General features: G+C 46.2%; 1 protein-coding gene across 1 annotated transcript in view; it reads right to left on the reverse strand.

Moving 5' to 3' along the window:
- The window catches only part of WDFY2 (WD repeat and FYVE domain containing 2), a 165,103-nt gene that overhangs the window by 80,526 nt on the left and 59,960 nt on the right, over positions 1 to 24,617 (reverse strand). Inside the window, exon 2 of the mRNA XM_055335960.1 lies at positions 9,396 to 9,463. Within this exon, the coding sequence (XP_055191935.1) occupies positions 9,396 to 9,463 (68 nt within the window). The remainder of the gene's footprint in view (positions 1 to 9,395; positions 9,464 to 24,617) is intronic.

The raw sequence follows: 24,617 nt of genomic DNA on the forward strand, positions 1-24,617 counted from the left end.
AAGATGGTTCTTCTAGACAGGGGATTGCCAGAGCTAAAGAGCATCAGCTTCCAGACGCCCCTAAAGACCAAACCACCCCTCCAAGGGGGCACCATTGGTAAAACAGCAAGCCAACCTGTAACCTGTGTGTGTGCGTGTGCGTGCGTGTGCGCAGGAAAGACTTCTGGTAGGCGAGCCTTATGAGGCTCCTCAAACCATTTCCCAACTGTGACACTGTCACAGGGACAGGCCCTCGCTTGGTTCCCATAGACCCTGGCAGGGCCAAGAAGGGAGTGGACTGAAAAGAATGCTGATGCCCGTATTTGTGGTTACAGCAAACATCTTTCCTTGTGGGAAGCGGAGGAGTAGCTAGACTGACACAGAGATCCTTCTAACTTCAACTCCAGAAATTAACAAAAAAGCAACATCTGAAAGACTAGTCTTAGGGCTCAAAAACGGGCTCCTATCCGCGTGAGAAAATATCGAGGGGGCAAAACTGTCTGCGGAAGGACAGTACGATACAGTAAGGTCACGGCAATTCCGGCCAAATGGCCAAAGGGCCCCTGACAGGAAGGCTTAGAGAACAAACAAACAAAATATGGTTTAAGCACGGTATTTGTAGCTAGGTTACCCAAACGTGGTATGGGATATTTCACAGATAGGAATTCAGCTTCAAGTGATATAAAATAGTTCACAGATTGGTAAAGAACTGCCCTATCTGACGGCTGAGAGTTGAGGCGAGGGACCAAATGGCCGGGAGCCTCCCGTTCTCCCACCGGGCAGGGCCTTCTCCGGAGGCCCAGTGACCGGGCTGGCCAGACCCGACAACTCCAATACGGCCCCTCCGCCGACCTGCATCGAGCTGCAGCCCTCGACTCCAGAGGACATCAATGTAGCAGGACACTCAACAAGAACCTTTAACTGTTTTCCCCACGAGAAAGGAGAAGCACACCCGGCGAGCTTTGTGGGGCGAGCCCCATTTGCCAGGTCCTCGCGCACAGACCATCCGTGCGGTTTGCCTGGGGCTGCTCCTACACAGACCCAATACCTGGAATTCACGGCCCTGCCGCTGGTCTTGTTGCTGTTCTCTCATTAGCTTCCTATGTTTGCCCCAACATGTCTATTAAAACCCAAGAGAAAAAAATGCCCACAGTTTATTCCTAATAAAATAGTACGAAAATGCATTTCCATGCTCTCTGATTAAGACCTGTCATCTTGGGGACGCCCAGGGGGCTCAGCAGTTTAGCGCTGCCTTCAGCCCAGGACGTGACCCCGGGGTCCCGGGATCGAGTCCCGCGTCGGGCTCCCCGCAGGGAGCCTGCTTCTCCCTCTGCCCGTGTCTCTGCCTCTCTCTCTCTCTCATGAATAAATAAAATCTTTAGGGGAAAAAAAAGAAGACCTGGCATCCCTCCTTTCTGTTTCCGACTGAGGACAGCCAGAAGAAATATATTTGGCAAAATTTTAGGAAGCAAGATAATAAAAGATAAAAATAAGTCGGCAAAGAAATTTGTGCAGGTCTGTGAATAATGAAAGATAAGAGTCTCTTACGTAAGTATCAGGACTGTACATCCTGATGACCTGTCAATATCTTATTTTAAAGATTAAACACTTTCATAACATTGAGCATTTTTTTAAGTGAGATTTTTGTAGTTTCAGGCAGGTATTCAGTTTAGGGTTTAGGGAAAAGTAAAATAAAGAGAAATCCCAGTCTGGGTCACTATATTAAAAACCATATAATTTGAAGAGAGAAAAGCTCAAGAGATCTAAGCCCCAGACAAAGGGAACTCAAGGGGCCAACATCAACCTCAACAGTTAGTCATTAAGCGGATTACAGAGAAACTGACTACTTGTATTTCAAATACTTCTGTCCCTCAAATGGTCTCAAAAAGATGTTGCTCTTGCTTTTTTTTTAAAAAAAATAAAGTTAAGAAAAGGCATTTTCAAAATACTCTTATTGGGGGGGAAAGTTACCTAATTTCCGCTATTTGTATCTTTTTCATTTTACGACTGAGTTCTTTTGTCCTTTGCTTATTGGTTGGGACTTTTGTCCCAAAAAACAGCAGCTTCATGGGTGAAGCAGTGGATTTCAATCACCTGATATAAGGCCTGGAAAGGCATGACGTGGCGGGACACACTCATCTTTCTGGGATGCTCTGGGGGTCACTTTAAAACTAAACAAACGATGGCACTTCCCTGAATACACCTGGAGGGGTTAAAGGCACCCCATCAAGTGGGATGTCAGGATCCTACAGAAGGATTCAAGGAGCAGCCCAGCGCCCGCGTAGACGGAGCTCGTGGACACGCTTTCACTCAGTGCCGTTTGCCACAAGACCGTGCTTAGTGGCTTTACAATAGTCAACCCATGTTTTGCTGTATGAGAAACACTTCTATTCAGGACTCCAATTGCCTGGCATTAAAAATCATTTTCCATTCCACTCAAGTGTTTTATGCACTCTACTAAAACTGACCACTTTTTTCCCTTGACTTTAGTCTGAGCAACATCAGCAAAATTAATGGATTAGCGGTGGTCACTTTTCCTCCCAACATGTTTTAAGACTCAACTATCAGTTTAAGATCTAAGGACAACAGAATCCTGAAATATCCTGTCACAGGAAAACCAAGCAAGAGTGTGCTAAATAAACGCTGTGATTACTCAGATTGATGAACATGTTATTTCTACCTTGGATGATCCATGTTTCCATTTCCGTTAAAAAACAAAAAGTCCCTTGGGCATATTTTCTTTCAGTAAATACAGAATTAGAAGATCATATTACATAATTATTTTTGAAAATGTAAATGGTAAAAATAGTAAATTGCTTTTACCGATGGTTCCACAACATAACCTATACCAAAAAGAAACCAACAAAGGAGCGATATACTTCACAACTAAGAACCAAGGAGTTCTTTGAAATAAGGTATAAAATAATATGATGAGCATTTCCCAATTACACCCACACCCCCCAGGCTGCCAAGAAAGTCCCTCAACGCAGTTAAAGATGTTGTCTACAAGTCACCAAAACAATCACCACCTTATGAAAACAGAACTGCCAAATTCATTATTTTAAATTCCTTACTATCACTACTCTAACCACATGAATTTCCCCCAAAACTCCAATAAACCCAGCAGAAGAGGTGGGACAACACACAAACCAGCTCCATCCATTGTCTGTAAGTACAGAAAATCCTCCTTTGACCAGTGGGAAAATCGACATTTGCAATTTACATATAGAATGACACGTTTCCATCCCAGGTGTACAGCATATGAACATAGTAACCATTTTAATTTTCTAAATCCTCAATTTCGAGTTATCTGTTGCTGCAGAGCTAAAGTCCCAACACACAGGAAAAGGAAACCGATCTAGCCACAACCTCACAAACCGCTCAATCTCTTCCTGGTCCCCCTTGGGTTCTGATCAGCCACGACAGTCTATATTGCTAGATACCAAGAACCTGAAAGTACTTTGTAAATTACTTATTTAACATAACCGATAACCAAAATATTTTTGCAGATGTGAGATTAAAGGAAACGGACAGTTTATCCATCCAGCTCCAGAGGAGGCAAAATTGTAAAGGATTTGCCTGAAATGACTCAGCAAATTGGCAACAAAAATGAAAATCCAATTCCAGCTTCCCACCCAGGCACGGGTTCCAACCTACGTGCTATTTTGCAAACTCCAATCTTAAAAAATACATAGTTTGGGGTGAATTTAATGTAAACATGAGCCTATGTCCAAACTGGATCTCTCTGTCTTAACCAAGATAATTTAATGCATTCCCTACCTCGTTTCACCAAGAATTTGAAATGACTCAAAAAGCAGATATACTGAAACCAAACAATAGAAATAAGCAAAATGTAACAACTAAGGAGAAGATGTATAAGAACAGAAAGGGGGAAAAGAAAAAAAAGAGCAAAGAAAATGAGAGTAAAGATCTGCTGGCGAACGTAACAGGCCCGTGTCTCACATTATCCATAAGGACGGCGAGCCAGGTCCCCCAGAGCTGCCCTCCCAATCTTCCTCGCCTCATGCTACGTACAGAAAACTAGGCTGGAGCAGGCCCAGGAGGAGACGGAAGGGACTGGGGGGCCCGGGGGCCTGGATTTCCCCTCCCAGCCTCGGAGACGGGCTGTCGGGGCACTAATCCGTCTGCGTCGTCCCAACATGATGTAGGACATGGGGGCTGAGCGCTGCCCTGGAGAAAGCAAAGGGCCTCCAGACACCGTCGTGCTTCCTCAGAGGAGTGCCGAGTGCTGCGGGAGTCGAGAACCCCCCAAAGAGCCAGAGCGCGCCCACACACGCGCACGGCCGAGCTGGGGGCCGAGCTGGGGGCCGGCGACGCGCAGCATCCCCGCGGCATCCCCGCAGCATCCCCGCCGAGGGCTACCAGCCCGGGGAGCTGCTGACGAGACTGCGCAGCCTGCGGCCTGCCCTCCGTAGAAACAGTCTTTCGACCAAGCTTTGGATAAAAACTAGGACGTTTTTAGTTCGAAGTTCAAAATTATGTTTTTCAATGAGGTCGGAATTCGATCCGTTAAGTTAGCCGAGCAAATGGTAAAGTGGCTGCACCTGTGTGAAAACCGAGGGGGCCCGCGCGCGGCTCCCGCTGGCCAACGCCCCCCCCCATCCAGGCCAAGACCCAGAGCTGGAAAGAAGAGCTCATTCTGCTGCTGTGTTGGGAGCACCTCTGATTCGTACCTTTGAAAAACCATCTACTGTTTTGCTTTGGGGACAAATTCGTACACTTGGGAGCCACAGTAAATTCCACCTGCCAGCCCTGGCAGCCACAGAACCCACAGAGGCTCTCGGATTGTCCAGCACACCCTCGGTCCCGAGGCTCCGCGCCTCTTACGCCCCTATTCACTCCACCTAGTCTCCGTGCCCAGGGGGAAAAGCTGGCAATAGACGCCCAGACGTGATGCCCGACACTTTAATACAGTAAACAAAATCTCAAACACCTGCCGTCCTGGCTCCTGCTTGAGATCTCTCTCCTCCATCCATCCCTTTGTCTGACCCCATGAACGGCAAACCTAGTTAAAAAAGTAAATCTAAAATAACTCAGCCATGAAAATGGGAATGCCTATGCTTTCCATGTTTTGTTTCGTTTTGTTTTTTTCCCTCTGCAGAGAGAGATGCAAATGTGGTGGCTGAAATGGTGCCTATCAGAAGCCCGGAACAAATAATCATTTATGGCTACGACTGGAACCTCAACTCTATACCCTCAGAAAGGCTAAACCTCTCTGGAGCTTCCAAGCTCAAGCAGGTCCCAGCTGGGTACTTTGTAATTTGATCTTGTCATAGGCAATAAGCAGCTATCACATGAGATACGTCAAAAAGATACTATTTTTTGAAAGAATACTGGATAAGGAAAGGCTCTTATTTCTCACTCATCCATAAAAATTGACACATAGGAAAGTACAAAACCAGTCATCAGTCACCCCAGATTCTCTATAGACAGCGGGGTTTTAAATGGGACTTTCTTTAGGAACCTTTGTGACCAGGTTCCCGTTACGCCTGTTTCCTGTTATAACACCACCCAGCGTGAGTGGTGTTTATTTTAGGTCTGCCCCCCCCCTCCCCAGACTGTACACACCATGAAGACAGGAATCATCTGTCCTACTTAACCACCATATCCTTGGGACATCGCACCGTGCTAAGTATGGAAGAAACATTTAAAATTCATCGACTGAACCATCTAAAGAAATTAAACGGGACAAGTCTTTCTGCTTTTCTTCTTTACTTGCCCTTACTTTTCCCAGACTATTTTCAGCTCAACATCACAGTGGCATCAATTGGGACACGGCTCAGTCCTTGCTCTTAGAGATCAGAGCGATCCAGGAGAAACTGAACAGACAGGAATTGGGAGGTACACAGTCAGGGCGAGGCTGAGTCAGAAACTCGTAGTTTCGAGTACCACAAACCCACCGGAGAGGATGTAAGCACTAATGGGCACATCTCTTGAATTCAAAGGCAGAAGCAGAGTCGGGCTTCTGAAGGTTGGGAGGAGGAGGAGAAAAACCCTCAGCCATCACCTGCTTAGGTTTCTCTCCCTCTTGACCAAGTGGCCCTTCCTCTCGGATTCATACTTCCTTTTAAGCGGATCAGCTTTCACTGTTTCTTTATGCACACGAATGCCTCACAGCTATAAGGTTTCATGTTCCCAGCTCAAGGGACCAGCTGAGGCTGAAACTAGCATTTCTTACTCCAAATTCTAAATTCTGGGAAAACCAGGTTGGCTCAGGAGCAAACAGCCTTAAGCAGGCAAGTCTGGTCTCTCCTGGTTCCCACCTAAAGGGGAAGCGGGGCTTCTCAGACAAGACAGGGAATGGGGACACATCCCCAAAGCTGGTGTGTTTTTGATCATGATGTATCTGCTCACTCCCTACATCCATCAGCCTTCTCACCCTCCCCGGCCCTTCAGGCTCACTCCCAACCATCACACTTAGCCTTCGCCATCCGTTCCTTCTCATCTGACGCCTTAGCCTTCTGCTTCCTCCCCTCCATTAAACATCAAATTCTTCCCAATGCTACAAAACATTACTGTCCTACCCAAAACATGACAAACACTACATTAAATGGTATTTTAATGAACAAAATACACAAATAAGGCATATATTACATGTACAGGATACTTTACGTTCTCCTCTAGATTTGGAACACTACTGATTACTCGCCACCTGAGACCCATCACAGTCACATCTGCCTTGTGATGCCCACGTCACTGCCTCTAGATACACTCAACCTTTCTACTTATTTTGTGACTAACACCACGTAACTGTTTACTAAGCAATCTCTTAACAAAACACCTTTCAATAGAAAGAAATGCAAAACAATCTTTTGGAAATCCAAAGGTATTTCAGGTTTTCTAACTGCCCCCAAATACAGCATAATTCCTTATGCAGTAAGATTCCACCTCTCTCGAGTTCGACAAAACGGACACTTGCTCGAAGATCAGCTACTCTGTAATCCGAACGCACTTAATTCCTAGGAACATAAAAGCCAGTATCTGATCAATTGTAATGAACACAGCCTTTTGATTTTGATTTTTTTTTTCTTTGCCTCTCCGTGGTATTGGAGCCACCAAACAAGGAAAGATTATGGAAATTGTCTTGACCATATGCACCTACTCCTCTGCAAACCCTGGCAACTAGCTCAGTGTCCTGTGTAGAGCAGGGATGCAGGAATGATCCACTAGAAAGTGTACTTATGATGTTAACTTTTACCTGTGTATTTATAAATCAATAGTATAGGTGCATGAGGCTTTCTATGTGTTCATATAAACACATGTAAGTGGATCAGAGGCTATAATGTTGGCTATAATGCCAGAAGACAGTCTTCTCTAACATACAATCACCTAGAGATCTTATTAAAAATGCAGATTCTGACTCAGGAGATCTAGCATGGAACCCAATATCTGCATTTCTAGTAAGTTCTCAGGTGACCCTAATGTGGTTATTAGCCCAGACACATTTTAATTAAGCAAAGTGATGCCTTTTTCACCCCCTTTGGTAGAAGGTCATATGCAAAATATGCAAATAACTAAAGGGTCCTCCTCCTCAAAGACTGACCAATCACTAGGAAAATGTTTGATAATATTCTCAGGTACTCTTCTTTATTATCAGATTCAAGTCTTCAATAAGTATTTACGTACTGAGCAACTTGCCTGGTGTAGGAACTACAGCAAGCCCATAGTTATTCATACAGCTTAATCAATGACAAAGAATGCAACTAGAGGCTTCTCTGTATTCTCAGTGACATTCAAATAAAGAGAGTATCAGAGAGTGACAGCAAAAAATGCATTTGGATGTGTGTATGGGGAAGAGGCAGATAAGCAATTGCTTAGGACCCTGTGTCTCCATGAGGTTCCTATTCGTGTTCACCTCAAGAAAATTCTTTGCTCACCATCCCTGAGCTCTCATCATTCTGCCCAGGTCTGATTCTCCTCTGTCTTCATGGTCATGGGAGTGACATCGTCTGGAGCCGACTCTCAGCTGGCTGGACTAAAGACCTTCCCCGCCTCCTCTAGTTAGATAGCATGTCAAGTTTGATGAAAAAAGCAAGATCACAGCTAGGACTGGTTATATCACTCCGAAATCAGAAAAAACAACCAGAGAATTCCTTTCCCTCTCCTTTTACCTGAGCCCTCAGCACTGCCACAGGTCAAGTTCACCTGGGGCTCTCGCTATATAATGCGGTCTGCTGGAGGCACAACGGTTAAGGAGCCAATATAAGAATTACAAGAAGTTTCTTCTTCCCTAATACTGGGCTGAACACTTGGTTCAGCTTCATGATCACCATATATTTCCTAAAAAATTCTAAAGACACGCAAAACCTCAAAGATGATTTGAAAAGTCACAGAAAACCATTATATCCTTAATAACTCATTTGTTCACAAACAAGCAAAATTGCTTACTGAAGTTATTACAGCATTCTTTTGCCAGAGGCATAAACTTAATCTCATCTACAATTTAGCATGAATTTATTTTGGCCGTACACTGTGGTATATACTTCTCACACTGGGATACTTCTATCAAGGAAAGAGGTGCACACTGCAGAAAGCCAGAGGGTTTATGGGCCCAAACAGCAAACCTGAGGGCTGTTGCTAGGGTATCAATTTTAATTAAGATTGGAAGGAAGGGGACTCAGGGAAATGTTTCCTAATATAACTAATAATGAATTTAAATAATGATCTTATACTCAAAGAAACATGGAATAGGATGCCCACACTTCATTAACTTTTAATAATAAAACACCAGACTAAAAAGAAATTTCCTACTTTGAGGAGCCAGCTCTTCTCTCCCTATAGGAGAACTTTGCCAGCACACAAATCTAAGAATCAGTCACATGCATCTTTTAAAAATAGATTTTAAAGAGTAGCTACTTATCAGTACAGGGACATATATCGCGTATAAGAGCTCGAGGAAAAATCGCGTATAAGAGCTCGAGGAAATGAGACTGACCTCCCATTAGAATGTTTCAATCTGAAGCAAATCCTTGTGAGAACAAAAATCGTCCATGTGGACTCTCTTGTATTTGAATGAGTAACATAACAATAATGCAAAAACTGACTTCACAAATGTAATCACAGGGCAAAATTTCAAATGTTGAAGGAGGTACTCCACAAAAAAGTCAGACAAAAAGTTGGAAAAGAGGGAGACAGCTATAATCTGAGATAACTATGTGCTGTAGTCCTTCTCCCATTAATCTTATTCAGAAACTGTGAATATATAGTCAATGTCAGAACAATATTCTTATTTTACATACTGAGAGCTACAATGATTTAATATGGTACTTTCCATTAAAATGATAATCCCAACCCTCAGATATCCCTACTCAAGAAGATATGGAGAAGGCAATCTGGAAAGGAAAGGGAGGTGGGGTCCATGTCTGATTTTTTAAGACAGAGATCGAGATACTTACAAGGCATCACATAGTATATGCTTGGCCAATACTGTCCGCTGTCTCTCTTTAGCCACACACGAACGGTCCTACAAGAAGAAAAAAAAGTGTGTTAAATCATAGCATTTTTAATCATGGGAAAATGTTGACAGAAACCAAATAACTTTACATACATCTTAACTATATATATTATATCTACATATAGATCTTAACTGTAAGTATTTACATACACACACACACACACACACACACACACACCACTTACGCCTCTCTATAGATCCTATATTCCTTAAATTTAAGGCTTGTGTACCCTTAGAATTACACGACTCTGTAAGTATTATCCTCATATAGGTCTATATACACACATGCAAAAGTCAAAGTGTTTGAAAATTACTATTTTTGTTGTTCTTTTGCCTGTCCAAGTTTGTGACCTTTGCCTTAGTCTGCTGGAAACATTCATTTGTATGGGGAGTTAATAAGCTTTACTAGTAAAGGAAGTGTAAAGAAATAAAATGAAGCCTCTGACATATGCAGAAAGACACATAGCAAATCCATAGTCTTACAGGCCAGGCCATTGTCTTGAGAGAAGGTTTTTCCAGGCATGGTCAGGTAATGTAAACTCTGAGACTCAGATTCCCAAGCCAGAGGGCTGGCCTATGGGCCCACCATGAAACATGGAAATCCTTCCGCAAAGGCTGTGGATGAAGTTCCAGGCCAGCACGCCAGATACAGACATGGCAGTGACCCAAGAGAGCTCAGAGAGAAGGGGCCAAAGAGAAGATGAACCAGTCAGGGAGCACCACCGGGCTCTGACCAACCAGAAAGGCCCACCACGAGTTACACCAGCCATGACACCATCTGCACATGCCGACAAGGCAAACACATCTAGAAGGTAATGGGACATTCTTCTAGAGACCAGAGTAAGTAGCAGAAATCAAACTAAGGGAAATAAGCAGTTCCTCACGGTGGGGGGAGATCATATAGGGCACACCCCACACCCTGCACACTTAAATCATCCCAGGGTAAAAAACAAAAGACTGAACATTTTGATCTCACACTATTTAAGTCATTGTACTAGACTAAGTTTAAAATTGTACTGGATTTTTGCCCTAACCAATGGATCTCCCATAGGGAGTAGTAAGTAGGAGGAAAAACTAGATTAACTATAGACATAATAAAGAAATGTCATTTTCTCTGCACAGCCACAGGATACAATGTAGTGATGTACAGCGACGCAACTATATATATATATACACACATATGCAAAATTTTCATCCTTTTGGTCAACTATCCTATTTTAAGGGATGGACAGATATAAGGGTAAATAATTTATAAAAAGTAATTTCGATATATTTGCTATATTCATATCAGCTTCAATTAAATACATTTTTTTAGAATATGTTAGTACAACATTTTACTATGGACGTTGTTATCTCAACAAAAATAAATACAGGTGACATCACAGGAAATGGCAGAATAGGAAGCTCCAGAAATCAGTCCCTACACCAAATCCAATATCAAGCTGGCAAAAGCCATCAGAATCGCTATTTTAGAACTCATAGGTCTAGTTAGGTGCTTGCAGCTTCTAAAAATCACAAATATGTGGAAATTAAACAACATAACCATAAATAGCCAATGGATCAAAGAAGAATCACTAGGGAAAAAAGAAAAAGAAGAAAAAAAGAATCCCTAGGAAAATCAGAAGATATATTGAAACGAATGAAAATAAAAACAACATAAAAAAACTTATGAGGAGCAGTGAAAGCAGAACTCAGAGGGTCGTTTATAGTAAATGCCTTTATTAAAACAAAAGAAAGATCTCAAATCAACAACCTCACTTCACACTTTATGGGACTGAAAACAGAAAAGCAAACTAAACGCAAAGCCAGCAGAGAGAAATACATATTAAAGATTAAAACAGAGAAAAATAAGATAGCGATTAGAAAGCCAAAGACAGAATCAGAGAAACTAAAATGCAGCTCTGTGAAAAGGTCACCAAAACTAAGAAACCTTCAGCTAAACGGATTACAAAAAAGCAAAGAGAATGGAAGTAGTTAAAATCAGAAATGAAAGTGAGAACATTACTACCCTAAAAGAAATGAAACGTACTATGAACTGTACGCCTGTAAATTTGAGAATCTAGATTAAATGGAAAAAATCCCCAGAAACACACAATCTACCAAAACTAACTCAAAAAGAAATAATCTCAACAGGCCTGTAACAAGTCAAAAGATAGAATCAGTAATCAAAAATAATAGTGCAGACCAGATGGCTTCACTGAATTCAATCAAACATTTCAAGAAAGAACAACAATCCTACTCAACCTTCCAAAATACAAAGAGGAAGGACGACTTAACTTTGAGGCCAGCATTACCTGATACCAAAGGAAATAAAGGACTTGCACAGACACAAATACAAACGTTGCTGAAAGAAATTAAAGATACAAATAAATGGGAAGACAATCCATGTTCACCAATTGGAAGGCTAGATAAAGACAACACTCCCCAAAGCAATCTATAGACTGAATGCAATCCCTATCAAAATTCCAATGGCTTTTATTGCAGAAATGGAAACGTCAATCTTCAAATCCGTATGGAACTGCAAAAAGCCCCAAACAGCCACAATGATATTGGTAAGAAAAAGTTGAACGCCTCCTACTTCCTTATTTCAAAACTTAACTGTAGCCTTACAGTAATCACAACAGCACAGTATTATTAGCGTAAGGATAGATATGGATCAAGATAGGCTCCAACATCTATGGATCATAAATTTTTGACAAGGGTGCCAGGATACTTTCCCACTTAAGTATCTATACTTAAGAGATAGATCAATGACCTAAATATTGCAGCTACAACTGAAATTATTAAAGGAGAGTACAGAGGCAAATCTTCATGACCTTGCATTCATTCAATAATGGATTCTTGAATTGGATGCCACAGCCTTTAGTACAAAAAATAAATAAATAAATTAGACCTCATAAAAATTCAAAACTTTTCTGCAACAATGGACATCAACAAGGGAGTGGAAGGACTATCTACAGAATGGGCGAAAATGTTTGCAAATCACATAGATGAGGGAGATTTAGTGCTCATACTCTGTAAGAAACTCCTGCAACTCAACAATGACAAAATAACAAGAAAACCAATTAAAGAGTGAGCAAAGGACGTTAGTGGAAATTTCCCAAAAGATAAACAAGTGACCAACAAACACATGAAAAGATGCTCAACATCACCGCTCAATAGGAAATGCAAATCGAAACTGTAGTAAGATGCCATTTCACACTCACTAGAAAGGCTACAATAATTTTTTTTTAATGCAAGTAAGTGTTCTAAAGGCTGTAGAGAAATAGGAACCTTCATACATCGCTGGCAGGAATATAAAATGACGCAGCCATTGTTGAAGATGCCTTGGCAGTTCCTCAAAAAGCGTTAAACCACATGACCCACTACTTCTACTCCTAGGTATCGGCTCAAAAGAACTGAAAACAGGTATGCAAACAGGGATGTGTTCATGTATGTTCATAAAAGCACAATTCTCGCCATTTGTAACATGGATGGATGGAGAGGATGCTGCTGGTGAAATAAGTCGGTCGGAGAGACATATGCCGTCTGCATTCACTCATACGGGGAATATGAGAAATAAGGGACTCTTTTTTTTTTTTTTTTTTTGAAATAAGAGACTCTTAAAAATAGAGAACAGGGATCCCTGGGTGGCGCAGCGGTTTGGCGCCTGCCTTTGGCCCAGGGCGCGATCCTGGAGACCCGGGATCGAATCCCACGTCGGGCTCCCGGTGCATGGAGCCTGCTTCTCCCTCTGCCTGTGTCTCTGCCCTCTCTCTCTTTCTCTCTCTGTGACTATAATAAATAAATAAAAATTAAAAAAAAAATAGAGAACAAACTGGTAGTTGCCAGAGGGACAGTGGGTGAGGGGTGGGTAAAACAGGTGAAGGGATTAAGGGTACACTGATCCTGATGAGCACGGAGTGATGTACGGAACTGCTGGAACCACTACGCTGTACACCTGAAACTAATGTAACGCTGTGTGGTAGGTACACTGCAATCTGCCTCCCCCCAAATTTTTTAAAACAAACAATAACAGCACAATTCACAATAGCCAATAGGTGTAAACACGCCAAATGTCTATCAGCAGATGAACGGATAAACAAATTGTATGGATGGAATATAATATTATCAGCCCTGAAAAGGAATGAAGTACTGATAACACGCTAAACTTGTATGAACCTCAAACGCACTACACTAACGTAAAAGCAGCCAGACAAAAAAGGTCACATAACATTTGATTCTTTTCCATGGAACGTCCAGAATAGACAAATCTGTAGGGACAGCAAGATTAGAGGTTGTCAGGGGATGAGGCTGGGGTCAAAAGGGGAGTAATTACCCAGTGGGTACTTATGGGGTGACACAGTTTTGAAACTAAAGATAGTTGGTGATTAAGACCACGCTGTGCATGCACTAAATGCCACCGAATTGTAAATTTTAAAGGGGTTCACTGTATGTTATGCGAACGTCGCTGCAATAAAAATTTAAGAAGAACAATCAATACAGACTTTGCCTGGAGTTGAGGCAACCACCTTCGATCATGAGACAACAAGCTCGAGGACAGAAGCAGACAGGCTGAGTCAACAGGGTTGAAGATGGAAAGGGCCTGGCCTCAGTAATACCCCGATCCACCAACCCTTTAGACGGACTCTAGATATGTCTGAGAGGATTCCCTTTACTTTTACCCTAAGCCACTGTTAGATGGATTTTGTTACCAGGATCTGAATACATGTTAGCAGATAGAGAAGATGAAGGGAAGGAACATCTTTCCTTAGGTTTGGGGTCTGTCCAACTACATGACGGGGCTGTCACTCAGAGATGAGGAACAATGGAAAAGGGCAGGACATGAGGTGAGAATTATGAGCTCAATTTTGAACATTTAGGGATCCCTGGGTGGCGCAGCGGTTTGGCGCCTGCCTTTGGCCCAGGAGACCCGGAATCGAGCCCCACGTTGGGCTCCCGGTGCATGGAGCCTGCTTCTCCCTCTGCCTATGTCTCTGCCTCTCTCTCTCTCTCTGTGTGTGACTATCATAAATAAATAAAAATTAAAAAAAATTTTTTTTGAACATTTAAATCAAAGGTGTCTTGGGGCACCCGAGTGGCTCAGTGGTTGAGTGTCTGCCTTCGGCTCAGGGCGTGATCCCAGGGTCCTGGGATTGAGTCCCACGTCGGGCTCCCTGCATGGAGCCTGCTTCTCCCTCTGCCTGTGTCTCTGCCTCTCTCTGTGTGTCTCTCATGAATACATTTTTAATTTTTAAATTAATATTTCAAATTTAAGATTTAAGATTTTTACATAAAATCTTTAAAAATACAAAATAATAAAACTTTTAAAAATAAATAAACCAGAGGTGTGTTTAAGTTAGCGAAGAGTTCCTAGTTAGTGAAAGATGAAAAATATAACTAGAACCTCCGGCAGAAAGTTGTTGCAAAGATTAAATGTAAGGTTCTTTTTTTTATTATTTTAGAGAGAAAGAGAGCACATGAGCGGGGGTGGCGGGGGAGGGAACGGAGGAAGAGGGGGAGAGAGAATCTCAAGCGGACTGCCCGATGAGTGCGGGGCCTGACATGGGGCTCGATCTCATGACTTTGAGATCATGACCCGAGCGGAAATCAAGAGCTGAATCCTCAGTTCCAACTGAGCCACCCCGGCACCCCTCAACGTAAGGTACCTGACATACAGCATACAGGAAGCACTCAATAATTGCCAACGGTCATTATTATTGTCATTATTATCACTGTTTTTTAAAAAACACACTAATCCACCATAGCTTGGGAGAGTTTAAGATCCAAGGCCTTTCTGGCTTTGCCAACATGCTGAACATGTGAAGGCATTTTTTGCTCAATCTACAAAGATATCCTATGAACTGTTCATCCAGTCCCTTATGCATTCCTTCCACAGGTACTGAGCACCTGCTATGTGCCAGGCACTGTGCAGGAGCTCCCTGTGGACAGACAAGTAAACATCACGACAACCCTGGATGACAAGGGCTCTGAGGGATTTTAAATCCCTGTACGGCAATGTAGGAAAGGAATCTCATCCACGGGGGACGGGGAGGAGGGTAGCAGGCTCAGGAAGTGCTGACTCTGGAGGGACGGCGGTATCTGTCACTCTATTTAGTTCCTTCATTGCCCTGGCCACAATCTGTTATTTGACTTACCCGCTTGTAAATGTCTTTATTATCTGAAAAGTAAAAATAAGAAAATAGCATGGCGATAAAGAACATCTTTTCTTGCTCACTACTATCTACCCAGAGGCTGCCGGAGTGCATCACACATGGCAAATACGTGATAAATACTTGTTGGGTGGATGAAAATAGGTTGGTCTAAGGCAGCAGAGACGCTGGCTGTCTAAGCTGGACTCGTTCCTCTGCCTCCCTTGCAGCGCTTACGGTGACCTGGGAGGGATGGGCAGGGCGCGCCGAGGGCCAGTAAATGGAAGACTACACACCCGGAGCGACACAGGCTGCTGGGCAGAGGTGATCGGCTACGGAAACCACTGTAAGCGAACAAAAAGAAGTCTGCTGGGCTTTTCAAGGGGCTGTTCGGCCAACAAAATTCCAATACGTGGCCTCCCGACAACCCCAACAGCTACGGCTCTCCTGTCCGCTGTCCGAGAGGAGGGCTCTGAAGCACAGGGAGCCCCAGGACACGGAGCCACGACCCAGGCAGGCTAACCCCAAAGGCTGCGCTCTCCCAACCACACTGTGCAAAACTGCTCCCAGCACGGCAGGGACAGGAAGGCAGGAGAACAGGGCAGGTTTCATTTTCGACATACTGAGTTTAAAAGAACTGCAGATGTGGAAAAGCGTCTTCCGAGAGGAGCAGAGCTGAAGGCAGGTCGTAGGGCACCGCGATGTCACCGCGGCCAACGCTCCTGGCCTTTCAGGTGCACAAACTCTCAGCTTACACAGATACGCACGTATGGACGGACACTTACGTAACAGAGATTCTAAAAATCCCGGGAGAAAAGGCACATGACAATACAGCTAATACAGGTCTGTTTTAAGATTTTTTAAAACAGCTGTATAGGTCAAAAGGGTGGCTGGCTAATGCTAGTTTTCACTTTAATAGTAGCGACAAACATGTTTGCGGGAACGACAGCCCCCAAAACACTCTGTGTATATAGTTAATCCTTACAATAGCTCTGTGAACAAACCACCCTTCAGAGGTGAGAAGAAGGCCCAGAGAATTTCAGCAATTTGCCTGAACTAATAATCTGCCTGAACCGAAACCTGTGATTTTAAACTCTGTGCTCTCTTCACTAGACATACTGCCTTCCTTACACCAACATGTATCAAGAATTGATAAATTTTACGATTAAAAACAAAACTATAAAAAAATGAAAAATAAAATAAAAACAAAACTATGAAAATGTTTGTTCCCTTGTCTTTAGAGGTATAATAACAGTTAAAAAAAATTAAAAAAAAAAAAACAACAACACTGCATCCTAAAGGTCAAAAGTAAAATTTAGATGGCTAGGAATTCCCCCAGAAAAATGCAAATCTCCTAGATAAATGTTGATTCCACTATACAAAGCCTATAGGTACTAATTTCTTGGCAAACTATATTTTTAAAGCAGCATAAAAAGACTTTAATAGTGAGTGGAAATTTTTTTCCTTGAAAAAAATCCAAGACAGACACTCAGCTGTGACTGCGAGTCAGGCTAAGCCAGTAGAGGTCAGTGTCCTGGAGAAGAATGCAGGTGCCTCCGAAGGGCAGAGGCGCAGCACTCACCCCGACACAGAGCCCGGGTTCCCCGCAACCCCACGGGGCCAGACACACGGTGCCAGGCGGCTGCCCCCGCGCCAGGCGGGTCCTCTCCTCCCAGCTCCTCCTCTCCCGCTCGCGGTCAGGGCAGCCGGGGAGGGGAGAAATTCTCATCTCAAAACTAGTGAGACAAGGCCCCGCAGCGGGTCTGCGGCGCGGAGGCGGCTGCCTCTCCTGGTCCATACTGGACACAGCTGACCACATTTCAACAGGTAAGAATCATTTTAGATATTACCCTTAAACCTAAAAAAAGTTCTTCTTTTGCTTCCGTTTTAAGGTGAAAGCAGAGGTCGGTGCACTGTGATATTTATCAGAACCCCACCCTGCTCAGGGCTAGGCTGCTCCTCGGCTGAGTTCTACGCACCATCGGGGACGGCATCGCCTTTTGTCCCACTGGCGTCTGCCCAGGGCCGAGCTCCACGCCAGGCCCAAGCGTGGGCTCATCACTCCTAACACATCAAGGGGATCGGTCACGAGTTCCTCCCTGCCACCCACCCCGACTGTCCCCTGCCAGGAGATGCCCTGATCACACCTGCACAGACCTTGTGCGGAGTGGCAGCAAGGACGCGGGCCTGAAACCCAGCGATCCGCACACTGTGCTGGGGCATCATGGGTGTGGACCTGTGGCTCCCGAGTCCACCAGCACCTAAAGAAACGGAGGGGAAGGGCACCCGGCACTGCCTCCACGCAGCCCCCGTGCCTCCTGCCGCGGCAGCAGCCGACGTGACCACATGGAGCTCAGGCGCTGCTCCAGCAGCCAAGCCCACTGCTCCCCTGGGGAGGGCCCCACACTGCAGCCTGCGCTTGACTTTCTGCTCTCCAGCGGCGCTCGTCTACGTGAGCCGGCCACGGGGTTCCGCAGCCCACGGCCGCTGCTGAACAGGCGGAGCGCACAGGCGCGTGTGGCCGGCCGCCCCATCCTCCCGGGAAAGCACACCCTGGCTCCGAGCTCCAGCGGTCCTGGCGAGTCCACTTGGACGGAGGCGAGGAGCTGCAGAGACGACCACCGTCCCGATCTCCCGACTGCTGAAATCCGGAAGTGAGGGGTCTGCCCGGCGGCTCACGAGTGCATTTACACACATTCCGGTTCATTCACAAACACCTAGTAGGTGCCCACGAGGCCCGCGTATAGGAAACGCACTGGAACCACAGAGACCACCCCGCGCCACCGATGTTCCAGAAGCTCGCCACGCTGGTCAGGAAACACGCGGGGCTTCGAGCCCTGACATGGGGCCTGGGTCAGGAGGTGTGAGCGTCCCCAGGGGACGGGGTCTGGGGTGCAGGACGGGGCGTGGGGGTGACCGGGGCACCTGAGGACGGCGGCAAGGGCAGCAGGGGCGCAGGTGGGGGTGATGGGACGCGAGCTGGACAACGGGGCGGGCAGGAGGGCGCCCTCCTGAGTCTGGGTTTTACCCTGAGGACTGCGGGGAGCCACTGAAGGCCTCGTGCCAGTCAGAAAACCACAATTGGTTTGTTTGTTTAGGGAGGCCTGGAGGAAACCTGCTTATCCGAAGCGACGGGGCCGGCCAGCCAGGAGGCCAGGCCTAAAGGGAGAAGAGAGGGCGGCGACCGTAGAGCAGGTAGAGCATGCGGGAGGGAAGCACGCAGACTGGGGCTGACCGCGTGGGGAGCTGCACGAGGGGCGGCCCCTGCGGCGAAGATCGCTCCGGCGGGCGGGGCTGGCTGCTCCCTGAACGGGCGAGCCCGGGGTGCTCCAGCTGGGCCTCCCAGGGGCACCGGCGGCCACCTGGCGTCCAGGGCGAGGCCTGAGCCGGAGCCCAGCGTCGGGAGGCCACCAGCACACAGGCGAGAGCTAAGCCGCTGGTGAGCGAGGGGGAGAGGGGACCAAGGACAAACGCAGAGCGACGGCAACAATTAGGGGCGCAGCGCGCAGGAGGGCGCAGACCGGGCGAGGGCGCCCCGCCGGAGAACAAACAGCCTCGCTTCCCAGACGCAGCACGGGGCCTGATTTTTGGTCCACAAAATAAGGTCGTCACAAACATACCCAAGAACGGAACCAAATTCACAGTGCGAACGTGCCCATAATAAAAATCTATCTATATAGGTCAGTCCTCTGAGAGAAGAAGGAAGACGGGGGCGGTGGCAAACAGTGTACCACAGGTTGCTAAGCTACTGAATAAAATAAGACGAGGCGTCTCCCATGTTGAAACTCAGGCTTTTAAAAATGTGCCCTAGAATGATGCAACCTTCATTAGTTACCATAGCGATGAGCTCCATTTCCCAGGGGACAATGGTTATTTTTGCCACCGCTGAAGTGCCTGGGGGGCGGGGGCCGGGGCGGGGGAGCCGAGGGAGGCCGACCCTGAACTTCCAGGGGGTACTCTCCCCGCAGGTCGCACACTGCAGCTCAAGGCAAACCGAAGGCAGCCCCCGCGACCCGACCACCCGACCACCCGACCCGCCGACCGACCGAGGAACTGGAAGCAACGGGACGTCCGTCAACAACTTCTGGTAGTTTTCACGGTGACTTGTTTAAAGGTGGAAAACGCCTCTGATGCAAGGAATGTTGCAGAAGCTCTCGGAAAACATACCTAAAGGATTTTTTTTACGGCCATTCCTCTAGGATTATTTGTAATAAAACAGACTAGCGGAGTCTCATCATATGCATCCCGATCACTCGTGGGGAGTACAGCACGCGCGTCGCCGGCCACTCTGCTGCGCGGCCAAGGCCCCAGGGCGCTGGGGCTCGCAGCGGGGCTCAGGCTCCCCACCACCCTGCAGGCAGCCAGACGCCAGGCCCGCCGCCGCCCGAGCAACGGGGCTCAAGCACGGACCCCGGGGCGCCCCTAACTTCACCACCTGGAGCTCTGCTTCAAAACAACCAGCCACCTGGGCGCTCGCGGTCAGGTGCGTCAGCGAGGGGTGCTGCGTGCCGCCGACACCCGCCGCGTCGCGTAGGGACCCGCTGGGCCCCTCCCTCAAACCAGAGGTCACGCGAGCCTTCACAACTCAGAACTCTACGCAGCACGATCAAGTAGCGGTATCTTCTTGTTTTTTAAAACCTATAAAACGAAGGCTCAAAAAGAGGTGGAACAGACGTAAACAGCAGGTGAGAAGTTACACACGCACACAAAACACACGGAATCACTGGCTTTGCGATCGACACTAAGGCCTCGAGAGAAAGAAGCCCCCACAAGGACTTAACTCCGAGGGGTTTCCTTACTATTAGGCACTACTCTGGGTCTGCAACTAGTTTCCTTGCATCCTAGCCTGGCTTTGTAGGTTCTGATTCTCGGTTCAGCTCTTTGTGGCTGATGTTGGAGCACAGCTCCCCGCCTTTGCCTTTGCATAGCTGTGGGCTTTAGGGTTCCCAGGCTCCCTCCCTCTCACCTCTCACCGCTGGGACCTGCACCTCCGCTCTCTGGTATTAGCGGGACTCTCCCGGCAAGGCTGCCAGACTCCTGGGCGGAAGGAAGCTCCAGAGCCACACTGCACCTCGCCAGTGTCCGAGCGGTCACATGGCCTGTCAGTGCTAGTTAGCAAGTCCGGGAATTCCAGGAGAACTTCAAAAAATTTTTATTTTTGGTAAAATAAAAAAGGTAAAAGGTAAAAACCTCTGATTTTTTACCTTTTTTACCTTTGATTTTTTTAAATACCTATAACACTTTTATATATTTAAAATATGTAGTACTTAGCGCAGAGAAGGTCATGTAAATACATAAAAGAAAGGACAAAGAGCAGGAAAGAGAAGAGAAAAAAGCGAACATGTGCCCAGTGCAGTGGTGAAGTGTAACCCAGAGGGCGGCCGAGGAGAGCACCAGGCGCGAGGCTGGATGGGGTCCTGGGGAGCAGCAGCAGCAGGGCCACCTGCCCCTCAGCCAGAGGCCCTCACAGGCTAAGAGACAGGGGAACAAGCCGTGAACTGTCAGTGTGAGCGGTTCAACAACGTGAGAGTGTTCATCGCTACCCCCACCAGGAGGAATACGGGCGGAATCACTAGAGGAACAAGAGACTGAAGTAGTGTTCTTGGCCGTCCACACAGCAGGCGGGCATGGTCCGTCGTCACCGCACACCACTGACCGATGCTCAGCAGGGACCTAATGAAACAGTGAACGCACGAGCAGTGACTCGGAGGTGCCCTGGCTGCCCCTGCTCCGAGTCCGTAGCACATGCCCTGCTCCCTCCCAGGGAGGCCGCCTGTAGCCAAATGGCCAAGGGGCTTACACCCTGGAAAACAAAGCAGAGCTGGGAGGAGGGGCTACTGTTTAATGGGCATGAAGTTTGCATTTGGGAAACGGACTGTGGATGCCCCCAGTGTCACTGAGCTGTGCACCTAAAAATGGTAAAATGGTAAATGTTGTTATGTCTATTTTACCACATTAAGAACTTTTTTTTTTTAGTTTTTAAAAAAGAAACAGGCTACCTCTCCGAAAGTGTGACCTTCACAGAGAGCTGCCAAAGATGCGGCCACGGGAGGGCCAGGACAGGGCATCCCTGCCGGGAACACGGGACAGGAATTCACGCGGCCACTCCCCCACGGAGGGGCAGAGGCTCCCCTGCAGGATGCACGGGCACCTGGGACTCGCTGCAGGAATCAGGCTCGGCGTCCAGGGACAAAGGGCACAAAGCAGAGCTTCTGAGCCGTGAGGGCGGGCACACCTACAGAACGGAGGTGGGGGGGGGCTCAGAACAGGGCTCTGGTGGCGCAGCAGCCTGGGCCGGGCCGACACCCCGGGAGGCCTCGAGCGGCCGCACGGCAGCCACAGGCCGGCCACGGAGCCCGGGGCGGCCGCAACGGTTCCAGCCCGGGAAGCCCCACGGCTGACGACGGCAGACTGCGCCTCGGTTACTCCCCACGTCGGAAAAACAGGGAAAACCTCACAAAGGCAACTAACTTTTCCAGAAAGAGAAGCTGGAGGACCGCACGGACTTTGAGCACGACTGCAGAATAGACGCAGAAAGACCAGAACTTTCCGACTAACGCAAACGCTGGCTGCAATTCAGCAGAAGGTGGTTTTCTTTTTATTGTTGTTACTTTAAAACCTGTTTGAAAGTGAGGGATCTGCAGATCCCCAAAATTCTAATAAGGGAGTTCTTAGCACTTTTTAACTGTAATGTTTTTGACCTTAAGAACTTCTGCTGGACCCTGCAGATGGGAAGTATCCATTTTATTGTCACACTGGTGTGGGCTATGGGAGAAAAGGTCTAGGCCTAAACGACAGGGGGAGTCTAGTAAGAAACCTTATTTAAGGATTCCAAACGCTACACCCTGGGTGCAAGAGTTTATAAGAAATAAATCCCCCCATGCAGAGATGGGACAGTAAGGAAACGTATCTACCTAAAACTCACTCAATCAATCAATGAAGCTGTTCACAAGCTGACCCTCATGAAACATCCAGTAAAAAATTTATTCTCTAATGGAGAATTTAATAAGTGGTCCTAAATCTATGATGTCCTCAGGCAACCACAGAAGCAAAAGCAACCAAGTCTTACAGAGGAACTCACTTTCAAGGACACCTGAAAAACTTTCCCCAGGTGAGGTTCTAAGGAAAATGAATGGATCCAATTTTTAAAAATAACAAAACCCACCAGGAAACTAGGTATCAGAGTGAGAACCAACAAAAATTACAGAGCAAAAAGGGACCAATAAAGACTTCAGATACTAAAATCATCAGAAAGAGATATAAAATAACTACATTTACTGTGTTTCAAAAGAGGTTAAAAAATGAAGACAGTAAGTGGATTGAAAAAAACAACTGAAAATGAAAAATGTATTACTGAAGTAAAAATTTCATTTGACAAATGGAACAGATTAGATACAATCAAAGAGAGGATTTATAAACTAAAAGATAAATGAGGGACGCCTGGGTGGCTCAGCGGTGGAGCCTCTGCCTCCGGCTCAGGGCGTGACCCCGGGGGTCCCGGGATCAAGTCCCTGCAGGGAGCCCGCTTCTCCCTCTGCCTGTGTCTCTACCTCTGTGTGTGGTGTCTCTCATGAATAAAGAAATAAAATCTTTAAAAAAAAAGAGAGAGAGATAAATGAAAAACACTCTACAAGACAATCCTAACAGAGCACAATGATATGGAAAATACTAAAAATTTAAAAACATGAAAGAATGAAAAAGATTAGAATGAGAGGCTCTTACATAATGTATAATTAGAAGGGAATAATACAGAGAAGGGGTAAAAGGGAAGAGTTGAGAGATAAGGGCTTAGCCTCTTAGAGAAATTTTAAAAAATGTCAATTCTAAGATGAAGAAGATAATCAATGGTGGGAAATGAGCCCAGGTCAGACCGAAAGTTATCATTTCCTTTCCTTTTTTTTTTTTTTTTAAGACTTTTTACATTCATTTGAGACAGAAAGAGAGAGAGAGTGAGCAGGGGGACGGAGTAGAGGGAGAGGGAGAAGCAGACTCCTCGCTCAGCAGGACAAGAGCCTGAGATGGGGACCTGAGCCGAAGGCGGATGCGGATGCGTAACCGACTGAGTCACCCAGGCACCTAAAAGTTATCATTTCCTTTCCTAGATAACTGATCAGATTAGACTATAGCTCAGTTATGCTCCCACTTCCCTGATGTCCTAGAACTTCAAGCAAAGAAAATATTCTCTAAAAATGCATGTGGTAATGTGAGAGAAAATAGGAATCGAGTCATCCATCATTAGATCATAACCACTTTTCTCTGCTGTCCATGTTCTCATAAGAAACATGCCATATGCATGCTTTTCAACACCACCTCCTGTATTTCGACGGTGACTAGAAATGCTCCATGAAAATATGGACCCAAGTTAAGCAAAACATGATTTGGGGAAGTAACTTCCATTAACAAAATTAAAGCAGGGCAGAAAATATAAAGGCCATCCTTTTTGCCTGCCCTACCCTACTTCTCTTTATCCTTTACAAAATACCCGAAGGTGAGTAAAGCAAAGTACCATCATTTCTAGTGAATGTCTGCAGGTGCTGGGGGTCTAGAGAATCAAACAATTTGATCAAAATTACAGAGCAAGATCGTGGGAAAAGTCGCATTAAAAGCCTACTTTCAGGCAGCCCGGGTGACTCAGCGGTTTAGCGCCACCTTCGGCTCAGGGCGTGATCCTGGAGTCCCGGGATCGAGTCCCACGTCGGGCTCCCTGCATGGAGCCTGCTTCTCCCTCTGCCTGTGCCTCTGCCTCTCTCTCTCTCTGTGTCTCTCATGAATAAATAAAAAATCTTAAAAAAAAAAAAAAAGCCTGCTATCTTGGGCATCTGGGTGGCTCAGTCGGTTACGCATCTGTCTTTGGCTCAGGTCATGATCCCAGGTCCTGGGATGTAGCCCTGCATCGCCTCGGGCTCCCTGCTCAGCGGGGAGCCTGCTTCTCCCTCTCCCTCTGCCTACTGCTCCGCCTGCTTGTGTGCTCGATTTCTCTCTCAAATAATTAGATCTTTAAAAAAAAAAAAAAAGGCCTACTGTCTTAAACA

This window comes from Nyctereutes procyonoides, unplaced genomic scaffold, assembly GCF_905146905.1.
Source record: "Nyctereutes procyonoides isolate TBG_1078 unplaced genomic scaffold, NYPRO_anot_genome, whole genome shotgun sequence".
NCBI lineage: Eukaryota > Metazoa > Chordata > Mammalia > Carnivora > Canidae > Nyctereutes > Nyctereutes procyonoides.